At 37.0% G+C, this 13,078-nt stretch overlaps 2 protein-coding genes across 2 annotated transcripts; both read left to right on the forward strand.

Moving 5' to 3' along the window:
• Nucleotides 1-906: 906 nt before the first annotated feature.
• On the forward strand, nucleotides 907-8,016 carry MONOS_7675 (uncharacterized protein; the record flags this gene model as incomplete). The annotated part of the gene is made up of 2 exons (XM_067878019.1): nucleotides 907-6,564; nucleotides 6,856-8,016. 2 exons carry the CDS (start codon nucleotides 907-909, stop codon nucleotides 8,014-8,016), a joined length of 6,819 nt encoding a protein of 2,272 aa, XP_067730094.1.
• Nucleotides 8,017-12,169: 4,153 nt separating this feature from the next.
• Nucleotides 12,170-12,939, forward strand: MONOS_7674 (uncharacterized protein; the record flags this gene model as incomplete). Its single annotated transcript, XM_067878018.1, has 2 exons — nucleotides 12,170-12,178; nucleotides 12,391-12,939. 2 exons carry the CDS (start codon nucleotides 12,170-12,172, stop codon nucleotides 12,937-12,939), a joined length of 558 nt encoding a protein of 185 aa, XP_067730095.1.
• Nucleotides 12,940-13,078: the final 139 nt, after the last annotated feature.

A 13,078-nucleotide genomic window follows, 5' to 3' on the forward strand; every position in this document is an offset into this window, starting at 1 on the left:
TTTTAATTTTCATTATTTTTATTTTTCAATTCGACAAATTGTCATCTGTATCAGCAAATACCGATTCATTCCTGAAAAGAACTGAAGAAATGGCATTGCCTTGGAACTGTCTCAGACGTTTTCCAAACACTCACAAAGTGATTGCTGAAAGAAGTTTTTTGATCTTACCAATTGTGTTGAAAACCATTATTTATTTCAATTTGATCATCCGGAAAAAAATAAAAATTTTCAAATCAAAATTGATTTTTATTCAATATGAGAATGCATATGTTCCTTTTTGCATGTTTGATTCTTTGGAGTTCATTTAAAGCACAAGATGTCTCTGGCGCTTCAGCATGGCAAAACAAAGGTATTCTTTGGCATTAACATTTTTTGATTAATTGTATTTATAAATGCCAAGACAATTTAAATGATTCACAATTTATCTCTAAGACAAATGGTTGTTATTTCTTTGAACAGAGAAATACATCAGGAGCTAAAAGATTGCAATCAGGAATATCGACAGTTGTTAATGCATTTTTTGTATTTTCCAATTCTACAGTCTTACTCAAGAATTTGGCAATTGAACATTTATATTCACCTTCGATGCATATTACAGATATATCAACTCTCATGATGGACTCCTGCATATCCAACCAAAAGTCAGATTCTCCTTTTCATCTCCAAAGTGGGTCAATCAACATGGCAAACTTGAGTGTGATTCCTCAAATGAATATTTATTCTGGAAGTCTCCTATTTTCATCTGAGGATTCAAATTCTGTCATTTTGAGAAATTCCATCATTACAGATCTGGCTGTCTCATCATCAGACTATTTCCTGTTATCAGGAAAGAGCCATAGTGAACGGATTGATAATTGTGCCTTCAGGAACATATCTGTGAAATATGACAAAAACGGTGATTGCCAAATGGAGCATTCATGCTTGTTGAGTTCAATGGAGAATTGCCTCATTTATTCGTGTGTGAATGCCTTTGAAGGAGGGATCTCGAGTGGATCCTATTCCTCAGGGGCATTTGTCTGTAGAAACACATCAACAAGCTTCGGGAAAAGAGAAACAAATGACCTTCAGAGAAAAGAAAAAATGGACACAACAGAAAGCCAATCCTTTTCATTGTGTGAATGGGAAGATTGCACATCCCCACAAGGAGGCGCTCTTTATGTTCATGACAACGCAAGTGCAATTCTCACGGTTGAGAATTCTTCATTCACAAGATGCAATGCTTCATTGACAAGAGGGGGTGGAATATATGCTTTGAATATCTCCGAATGCATTGTCCTTCATTCTTCATTCACCCAATGTTCTGCTGCAGCAACAACAAGTGCTGGAGGAGGAGGAATTCGATTCGAATATGTTAATGAACAATCAATGGTTGATGATTGCTCTTTTAAAAACTGTTCTTCAGACGACGATGGAGGGGCAGTTGATATCTATTTAACAAATGCAGAAAACCAGAAAGAATGTGTTATTAATTCCTTTTTCGATAATTGTAGATGCAATGGATCGAGCGATGGAGCAGGAGGCGCAATATTGCATTGGAATCCTTCAGATAAAGTTGTCATTTCAAATTGTTTATTTTGTCATTGCTATGCAATGTGCTGGGGAGGAGCTGTATTCATAGAAATTAAATCAAATAACATGGGCATTTTGTTTTTGTATTGCTTTTTCCACAATAACACATGCATTAAAGGTGGGCATGACATTGTTCTTCAAGGTTCAACATCAAACAACATTGATCCAAGTTGCTATTCAACAAGGAATACATCAAATAGGGTTAGTACAGACTTATCTTCGATTGTTGATAAAAGTGAATGGCTTCGAAAAGATTTTGGAATAATGAGATTTGTATCATCGACCGAAACGCAGCCCAATGCCAAAGATACATTTGCATGTGGACTGAATGAAAGTCATCCTTGCAGCTCAATCAGCCATTGTTTGAGTCAACTCATTCCAGGTTTTGTGAAGGATATTGAGATGCTCACAGGAACAATAAAGGAGACCAAAAGTTCAGATTGCAGCTCCAACACTTACACAATATATGGCCAAAGCAATATGAGCACAGCAATTCATACAGAATTTGAAACATTAGGGTTATCTCTATTTTCAGTCTCAACAGGCACATTGACTGTCAGAGACTTTGTTCTTGTGCATGACTCGGCACATGCAAATAACCGAGATTCAAGACTATTTGAGATTACTGGAACGGGAGAGATGCATATTAGTAGACTGAACATATCAGCTGGAAGTGGGCAATCTTCAGAAACAGCATTCACCACAGAGCTGATAAATGTTCAGGGAGGAATATTTCAAATGGAAAGTGTGAACTGGGCAAAGACAATTTCAACTTCTTCGTTGTTTTCACTTTCTTCAACAAACGAAATTACATTGACACTTTCAGAGTGTGCCTTTGATGAGATTGAAAGAACAACCAGTGGAGCAGCTTTGATGTCGTTTTCTAATGATAAGGCAAATATCGGTCTAAATTCTTGTTCATTTTCAGGATGTGGAAGCACATTATCAGAAAATGGAGGATCAATGATGCTGTGTGCAGGAGAAGCGAATGAAGTGAAAGTTGAAGGCGGGATCTATGATGGGTGCTTTTGTTCAGCAACAGATGGCCTTGGGGGAGGAATCTTTCTTCGATTATTGAATGAAAATCCAAATTTCCTGATTTCCTGTTCATTCGGAACAAATACAGCCAAATGGGGAAATGATATCTTTGTCATTTCACCCAATCTGGAAGTGACCGCAAAGTCACAAAATATTACATGTGTGACAACCTCTTTGGATTCTTTTGACAGAGTGAGAGGATATGATAATGGAAACACGAGTTTGGTCATCCCTCTGTGCATCTATCTCATTCCCACCCCAGAAGTAATTCATGTGAGCAATTCTGAGGCATCTAATCATTCACATTGTGGAATTATCCAATTTCCTTGCTTGACAATGAAGCACTCACTCACACGTCAGACAGAAACAAAGATAGTGAATGTGAATGGAATGATTATGATGAGTGATGAATTGGTATTTTCTGAACAGAAACACGAAATCAGAGGAAATGATGAACTGAGTGGCTGGACAGTCTCCGATGCAAGTTCAACATCAAACTCAGCAATGATTACAGCAAGTGTTGAAACAGAATTATCAGCGCTTATCTTTTCTCTTCCTTCTTCTCTCTCTTCACACTCCACTTTTATTTTGTCTTCTTCACAACTGACTTTGTCTCGTTGTTCTTTTTCCCTTCAAGATCATTCATCAGAACTTGCATCTTTATTCTTATCCATTAGCTCGGGAATCCTAACAATTGATTCATTTTCGGCTTCATCAATTGATTTGAGTGGAAATCCATTGATCTCGTTGTCTGGAAGCGGAATAAACACAGAGTTGATGAACACTAAATGGTTGAATATGACGAATTGCAATTTTACAGAAATCGAAAGAAGAACTGGAAGTGGAGGCTGTGTGAGCATCGATAACAGCAATGATGAAAATGAAAATTCAAATAGAGAAATAAATATTGAAGAATGTGATTTTGATGGATGTTCTGTATTAGTTGATGAAAGCAGAGGAGGGGCAATCAATGTACAGATGAAAGGGAATATTCAAATGAATATTGTTTCATGCACATTTACAGGATGCACAGCACCAGCTGAAGAAGGAAAGACTGGCTTTGGTGGAGGGATGGCACTGAAGTTGATTGATGATTATTCTTCATTTGTGATCTCATCCCCCATTTTTGATTCAGAAAAGCCAAATGTTGCAAAATGTGGAAATGATCTGTTTGTCGAATCATCGGACTTGACAAAGAGCATCACAAACACCTCTCTTCCATTTGTGTCTGGGCATCTGGATGATATTTCCTTGGAATCTATGAGAGGGTTTGATGGGAATGATAAAGAAAATGCAATTCCGCTTGTCTATTTCTGGCGCACACTTGGCTCAGAGTTATTTGTTGGAGGTAAAGGAAAAGATATGGGTGCTTGTGGATTCTCAGATTATCCTTGTCTGTCAATTGATTATTCATTGGATCGATTTCCGAAAGGAAATGAAAAGAATATAAACATCATTGGAAAGGCGATTCTTCAGAACTGTGTTGATCTTGGCGGAGTTTCCATTAAAACAGATGGTAACAATAAGTGTGTTTTGGAATGTCTCTTATCGCTTGAAGGAGCAGAAGGAGCAGCAATGAAGATTTCTGGAATTACCGATTTCGAACTGATTAACTATGTGATTCCATCTTCATTCACAAATGGAGTCAATTATTTGATGCATGTTGGATCAAGCGAGGGATTGCTGAATCTGAAAGACTGCTCATTCACCAAAAATGAAGAAAGTGAAGAAGAAATAATAAACTTTGGACTGATCAAAGCAGATGGAGGCACGATTCAATTGGAATTTGCAACAATTCAATCATTCAGTTTTGCAAAAGATGTTATTTCTGTGTTATCAACAACGATTTTGAGAATCAAAAACATAACGATGAAAAATATTGAGCTGGATGGGGCAAGCGGATTGTGCATTGCAAAGAGTTCAAGAAGAGAGAAAAATGAAGAAGAGCAAGATTTTATTGTTGAATGGAGCATATTCGAAGAAGTCACTCAGAATACAACAGATGATATTCCGATCATCCGAAATAACAATGATGAGTCATTGAAAATTGTGATTCGAAACACAACGATGAAGGGATGCGGCGGCTCGAAATGTGAAAAGGGAGGAGGGATGTTTTGTGTGTTGAATGAGGGAGGAAAGTTTGACTGCTCATTTTGCACGATTTCTGAGTGCTTCTGTTCCACCACAGGAAGAGGCGGGTGGCTGTTTCTGGAATGCACCTCGGTGGTTGAGCAGCCTCTGAACTTTGTGTTGTCGAATATCACATTCAAAGACAACACTGCATTCAGAGGGAGAGATGTGTATGTTCGATGCCACTCAATCGAAACACAGATAGTTGATGAGCAATTCTTGCTGGATTTCAGAGCGCCGTTTGTGAAGGAGCTAGCAATATGGGGCTGCACAACAGACTCGTTTGTTGGGGAAGAGGATCTTTTGTTGAGGGTTGTGAAATACCAGAGCGAAACGATATTTGTGTCTTCAGTTTCTGAAAACTCAGCAGATAGCAAGCAATGTGGAGAGTTGAGTGCACCATGCCACTCATTGAATCTGGGAGTTCAACACATCATTCCTTCATCGTATTCTCAGCTGTTGGTTTCGGAGGAAACAATCATGAACGGGGAATGCGAAGCGAAGGATGTGATTTTCCACTCGTTGCAATCTCAGTCAGCTGCTTTGGTGCATCTGAACTCAACAATTAATATCAATGAGGGAAATATCATCACAACATCAGAGAATGTTCGGTTTGAGAGATTGAAATTCGATTTTGATCAATCGTTTTCATATTCAGGAAGTTCTGTCATTCACGAAGCAAGTGGCCAGCTTTCTCTTTCATTTGTTGACTTCTCTTCTGTTGGAGGATCAAATATCGATCAGCCTGTTGTTGTTCTCAACTCAACCTTGCTGAGCATAGAAAATGGAATTCTTCATGTTGACAACTGCTCAGTGTCAATTCTTTCATTCAAGAAACATTCATTTTTGCTGGATGGAGATGAGGTCTCATTCACAAATATGAAACTGGAACAGATTGAATCAACAAGAAATGTTGTTGAGATTGGACAATGTGGAAGTGTTGTATTCAATGGAATTGATGCAGATGGAGTGAAATTGTCTGATGGCTGCATCTTTTCAGTAGATGATTCAACTTCAGGAACAATTTCCATTGGAAGCTCCTCATTCAACAACTGTTCAAGGAATTCTGAAGGAGCTTCTGTTTTCTCTGCTTCTTCAACTTCTGCTCAAATATCTCTTTCTAATTGCTCTTGCTCAAACTGCCATTCTATCTTTGACAAAGGAAGCATTGTGGAATTGAGCAATGCGAGGGATGCTTCGATGGATTTGTGCAGATTTATTGGAGTGCTTGGAAAAGAAAGTGAGAATGAGAGAAACAATAAATTTGAAGAAATATGTCAGTGGAATGGATCGCTTGTTCATTCAGCAAATTCTTCGTTGGCAATGAAGGATGTGACAATTTTTAATGCTTCTTCGGGTGGATTATCCATGTCGAGTGGGAATGTGAAGATTGAAGCAGGAAACTTCAGCAACAACAATCCCTCTGTTGAAAATTATCCATCGCTGAGAAGAAACATCATTTGCTCTGATTCAGGAACATTGAATGTGATGAGTTTGAAAGGTGGAGATGGATTGGAGAGAAATACATCTCTTTGGCTGTTGAATGCTGGGTGCAGCTTTGAAGGGATTATTTCTGAAAGAGTATCTTCATTTTTCATTCCAGTGTTGGAGAGTGTTGAAACAAGGGAGAAAGATGAAGAAATGGAGATTGTGTTCAAAGGAAAGCTTCTTCTCCCATGCAACTTGTCATTCATGGTTGTGAAGCAGAAAGGAGAAGAAAAGCAGATAGAGAAATATGAGTTTGATGAAAGTGAATATGCTTCAGAGACAGAAGTCGAAGGGAGGCTGAAAAGGGAGATAATTCGTGAGGCAGGAGATGAGGAAGAGGTGAGAGTGAGCATTCTGTTTGGAAATGCCAAAAACCCATCATCCACTGATCCTTTCATTCTGAAGAACAGAAGTGAGCCCAAGGCTAATGGAGATGAAAGGATTGTTGAAGGAGGAAAAGAAGGGAAATCGTATTGGTTGTTGATTGTGATAATCATGGGCATCATATTGTTGATTGTTCTGATTGGATTTATTTTATTTATTGTTCGATGGAGGAAGGTCAAGAATGAAGCAGAAGATTTGAGAGAGATTGTGAACGACAACATCAGAAAGGATCCGAAGGCATTTGAGATGGTGACGATGGAGATGTCACCTGAGGAGCAGTGGAGGAGAGCAGAAAGGGAGGCAGAGAAGAAGAATGCTGAGAGGATGAAGAAGAGGGTGTATGACACGAATATGCAACATTCTGAGTCTTCAGAGCATCTTCTTTCTGAGAGTGGATCAACTGAATATATCCTTGGAAGAGACTCAGACAAGATTCCTCAATGGATGTTGGAGAAAGTTGATGAAGAAGAGATAAGGAAGAGAACACCTTCGCCATCAATTTCTTCCACTTGCTCAACTGATTCAGATTCCACATTTGTTCGAGGGGAGGATTTGTGTCCGACCACTTCATCGATGTCGAATCTGGTTGATGCAATGGCCTGTTCATCGCCTCATGAGAAGCTGATTGTGGATTTGAGGGATTCATTGTTCATGCTCCTGCATGGGAGGAATAAGACAAAAGAGATGGCGATTGGAAGTCTTCAAGAGAGGGAGCAAACAGCTGCTCAGATCCTGTTCTGGGTGGCAAATGGAGCACTCCACTCATTTGATGAAATGGAAAATCCTCTTCAGTCGCTGGGCAGTCTGAGTCCGCACATTGTTCTCTTCTCCGAGCACATGGTGATCTGCATTGTGATGCATTCAGACTTATTGTCAGATGATGATTCAGATTCATCATCCATATCTTCATCAACCGTTGTGACATCAGCAAGTGATAATGAAAGTGATTCCCTTCCTTCTTCAGCTTTTGAGGATGAGGATGACTTCAAAAAAGAGTGCCTGAGATGGAAGGCGCCAGAACTGTTGATCAATAAGAAAATGGGAGTAACAAAGGAATCTGTGGCATTCTCGATTGGGATGATGTTGTGGGAGTGCTTGACCCTTCAAATTCCGTTTGGAGAATACGAAGCGGAAGTGGCAGGGCAGAAGATCGTGAATGGGGAGAGACCGAATTTCGAAAGCATCAGCACATCCTCGATGGAGAATATTGCCAAGTGTTGTTTGTCTGGATGCGCCTCTCAGAGGCTGACTTTGGCTTTGTTGAAGCGCGAGTTCATCCAGCGCTTCCCACCAGGTGCTGCTGTGCTCACAATGACAGATGCCGTTGAATGCTACAGCGGATGTAATGGGGAGAGTGAGCGACGCAGAGACTCAGGAAGCAGAGGTGGACAGGAAAGCATGCGCTAGTGGTGAAAATGGTGGTGATCATTAACTTGGTCTTTTCTTTCACCATTTTCATAATGCATTTAAGAAGAAAGATGATAACAACAATACATCTTTCAACACTCTTGTATTCTTCAAACAAACTGTTCAGCTGTTCAGATGTTGATGCAATCGTCTCACTGAAGCAGCGTCCAATCAAAAACTAACTTTATCACCCACAGGAGAAAATAGAAGCAATGATGTTTTGCATTCAAAGAGTGATGTTTGAATGCTATTGATGAATAAATTAACATTTTTGGAGATTAGAGAAAAAATGAAGTTCAATGGGCATTTTGAATACAACTAACATTGAGGGGAAAGAAGAATTCTTATTGTTTGTTTTTTGTGTGGCAGATGATTGAATTTTTGAGTTGTCAGCTGGCTCCGTCATTTGCACATGATTTTCAATGTAGGTAATTGGATCTTTGCTGTTTTTTTGGAAAATATTTCCTTGAAGAATCTGCCATTTGAGGATTAATTTCACAAGCTGCCACATTTTTGCTTTTACTTGAAACAAAAGAATTCCATTGATGAAAAAGATATTTTGTATTTGTTTGATCAATATCAATTTTGAAGTGGAGTATTTTCAGTTGTTTTCTTTGAACTTGTTTTTCATTTTTGCATTTGTAACTCTGACTTTTTTTAATTCAGTTGCTTCATTCAGTGGCAATTATTGTTATTATCATTATCTTTTATTTTTTCTATTTCTTTTTCCATTTGCTTTTGTTCTTTTCTGTTCAAAGAATGATTTTCAAAATGGCTTTCACCTTCTTTTGCTTTTTCTCTTTGTTTTTTGAAATAGCAAACATTTTTCATTATTTATTGTTCATCACATGTGTATCCATTCATGTAACTCCTTCAATAATTGTAACTCAATTCTTTTATGTTTCATTATCATTTCATTTTTGCATTCATCCACTTTGTTTTTGGAAAATGAATTATCATTTTTTTCATATTTCACAACAAGTGATGAAATATTTCGTTTTATGATTTAACAAGACTATTTCCTCAGCAAACAAACAGATTCTGATAATCTTCAGAAGATCTGAGAAGCAAGTGAATTTCATGTTCTCCTCTTTCGTCTGTTCAAAGACAATCCAAAGGATCACTCCAATATCCAAATTACACCTGCGAAGCAAAAAATGAGAATTTGATCACTTTGAAATTTTTGAGGTTCTTCAGTTGTTTTTTTATATTTTTTAATCGATGAAGATTGAACAAGTTAATTTTGGTGGCATATTTATAACTTCTCAAGAAGATCAAAAAAATATTGAACGAAAATTTTAAAATCAAAGGAAGAAATAACGAACGAAGATAATGTTAATAAAAAAATATCCATACCAACTTACCAATGCAAACAATAATTGAAACAATAACATTCTCAGACATTTGTTTGTATTCTGTTGAAATTCGGTGAGTTGGAATGAAATTTTGATGAAAATATTTTGGTGGTTTTTTTTTTTTTTTTTTTTTTTTTTTTTTTTTTTTTTTTTTTTTTTTTTTTGAAATCATAACTTTTTTCAGAGAGTTCGTTCAACAAATGTTTCGTTTCTTGGAAGAGGAAAAACTTTGTCAATGATTATTATCGGAAATAAAAACATCAGAATTCAGAATTAATATCACAATTTCAAAACGAAAGAATTTTTGGATTGCTTCAAAAAGTCGTTTGTGTTGTGTGATTCTTATTGACTTTTTTGTTTGCTTCAGATTGCTTTTTTGGCAAGTGGAGTTGATCCTGGTACCAATTTGATCATTTCCCATAATGAAAAATAAAAATGTGATGATTTTAATTGTTTTTGGTCTTTTTTCACTAATTTATATTTGAAATGTTAAAAAGATTGAATAGGAAAACTATTCGATTGATTCCGTCCATTCGGATGAATTTTCGCCATCGCTTCCACTTGGAGAATCAGATTACATAGTTATTGTTCTTTCATCGGTGTCTGAATCCATTGAAACTGTCTCATCTTCTGATTCTTCCAGGTTTGTGTATTTTTCTAATTCTTCTATGTATTCTGATTCTCTATATTTAACAAAGTTGCTGATTAGTTGATTAAAAGATATTTCATAATGTCTCAAATGTATTGAAGACCAAATATATTCCTCTAAGTCTTGGTATCGCACTCCGGTTTTCGGCATTGAACGGCGAAGGTGTGACCACGCTCCTTCTATAAAATTTGTTGTTTCACCATCTTCATTTTTGTATCCTTCAGTATGATTAACAACCAAATGAATGAAGCCAAATTGATTCAGTATTTTGTATGTGCTCCAGTCATCAGAAACAATTGTTGTTCCAGGTTTTATTATGAAACGAATGAGTGAGATGAAAACATATTTTGCTCTGTTTTTACAAAATAATGAACCTTTTTGTGTTTTTAATCAGTTATTTTCTTTCTATCGCGCCAAACGGCAAAATCGACTATTATTGCTTCCATATTATTGAGGAAAAAAAAATATTCAAAAAATCATCATGAAACCTCGATTATATTTTCTTCCGCACCAAAATGATTCGTCAATTTCAACAACCTCGCTAATTCCTCCAATTTGTTTCTAATTTCGGAGAAAGATTGTAGATAATGCCCTTCTGATTGCTAAATAATAAAATGTTACAGTATGCCTATCGATTCCATTTATCAAAGACGTTTGATGAACCTCCAAATAGCATCAATAACTTGATAGAATTAACATGACATGATTTATTTTCAACTTTGAATCTTCAAAAACTGTGTTTTTTCGGATGGACCATCGTTTCTTACAAAATGAACATTTAAATCGACTAGGAATTTCATCCGCTTTCAATACATACACATTGGAACCATCATCAGGGCATTTTTTTAAAGAATCCATTTTCCCTGACGTAAACAACAATTCCAATGTTTCTATTTCGTTTGAAAACATTTTCAGAAATTGTGGAATACTTATTTTAGTCATAATCGTGACTTGCTGATGTTGAGCCATCTGAGTTGCTTAAGTGGAAAATATTTTGAATTTTTTTAAAAAATTTTGGTACATGATCATTTGGAACCAGGATCTACTCCACTTGCCGCTATTTTTCAAAAATTGCAATCAGGTGAACACTCAAAAGTGACAAACAATTTCTTAATTCAATTTCGTTATATTTTGTGATAATTGAAAAATGAAATAAAATTATTATTAGCCTGTCTTACCTGACAAATCATTTTTTACATCGTCCGTCACAAAAAAGTAAAAAAAAAAAAAAAAAAAAAAAAAAAAAAAAAAAAAAAAAAAAAAAAAAAAAAAAAGATCATTCCGTTTCCATAATATAAAGTGAAAAAATACAAAGAAGATTTTTTTTTACGCTTGCACTGTGATATTAATTCAAAATTGGTATTATATCATATTCATTATAACTTTTTTACCTATTTTTCTATTAAAAACAGTTGACTTCTAGCCATTTTGGGCAAACTGAAAATTTGTTTTAATTTCGTTGTTTTCATGATATCGGTTTGCTTTTACGTTTTGATTTTTTTTGTTGGAGACTTCTCTTTAAATGCATTCCTATGTTGAATGATAAATAGATTGAACTTTCTTGAATTTTAGTAATTTTGTCAGTAATTATCAAACTAGTGAAATTATATGAAACTCTCCTTATTGTAATTGAAAGAAAATCAAAAAGTAGTTAATATAGAGCAGTTATTAGTTTTATTATAAATAAATAATAACATATAATTTTTTATGTAAAATGTTCTTTTATATCAAATTCTTTTGGAAAGGTACCTCGTGTTTTGATTCAAGTCATGAATCAATCTTAAATAGCTTTCAACTTTTCATTTTCTTTTTTGCTCATCTTTTTCTTCTCATTCAAACATATCAACAACATATCAAACTATTTCTTCTGCTTCACATCAAAATTTACTTCATCAAATTGTATTTCTTCGCATTCTGCATCAGCGTGAGAGATAAAGAGAAAAATGAAGAAGAAACGAAGATTATTGTTTGAGCAAGAAATTTTTGTTATGAAGATGAAAATGTGTTTTATGTGAGAAAGGGAAATGAAGGCAACAAGAAAATTTACACCAAGCCAGAGAAGATATTTATTGTCAGGAATTAGAGCTAAATTGACTTTAGCTTTTGAGACTGGAGTTGAAAGCACTTTGCGGAATCTGTCTGATGCCTCATGGCAGCTGTGAGATTTTTATTTTTAATCCAACAGAATGGCAGATGACAGCAACTGCAGCATTTTTCATTTCTGAATTGATCTTTTCACATATTCCTCATTTAATTCATCTGATGCAAGACCAGAACGATTATTCATTCATAATTAGCATAGCTTCTTCATCTTCTAATTTCAACACAACTTTTTAAGAAACACTGTTCCATCTGTTTCCATCACTCGAGAACGGCGAGATTTTGCGGCTGGTTGATCTTTCTGATCTGAATGTGGATGTTGTGTTTGTGGATCCATTGGAGCTGTTGAACGACACGAAAGCCTATTTCAAACAGCTTCTTGTGGCCGGGGCAGCTCAGCAGTCGTCTCTTCGCTCAGCGCCTTCGTCTTCTTCAACTGGAGCAGCACGCCGATCAACTTCGCCATTCCGGAGGCGGAGAAGCGAAGAGAAGAAAGTGAAAGGAGATGATAAGCCATCATCAGCAACTGCGATTGACCCTTCGGATGCCTCGGCGGTGGCGGCATCAAACTCGTCGGCTGGAGCTATGGATGACATCGAGAGGCGGCTGTGGATTGTGGTGACTGAGGTGACTGAGGTGTATGCGCAGCACATGCAGCTGTCGCTGCGAGTGCTACAGCTGCTGTGGGGATGTGTTGTGACGGGGCGGGGGGTGCTGTTTGGGGGTGTTGTGTGTGCAGATGATGTGGGGCTTTCTGCGATGCTTTCGGTTCCGCAGGTGGAACAGCTTCCTTCGCTTGTAGAGCCTGTGAGCACGTAGTCGGGGAGCAAGCGGATCTTTGCAGCGGCAGATGTGAATGCGTTACCGTCGATCTACGATCTGTTTGACCCGTCGCTGCTGACGTAGGCGATAGCGCGGCTGGTGTCGCGATCGCTGCAGTCAAGGCGTGTGGTAGTGA

Source organism: Monocercomonoides exilis (assembly GCF_001643675.1).
Source record: "Monocercomonoides exilis strain PA203 chromosome Unknown scaffold15-1837935, whole genome shotgun sequence".
NCBI classification, from domain to species: Eukaryota; Preaxostyla; order Oxymonadida; family Polymastigidae; genus Monocercomonoides; species Monocercomonoides exilis.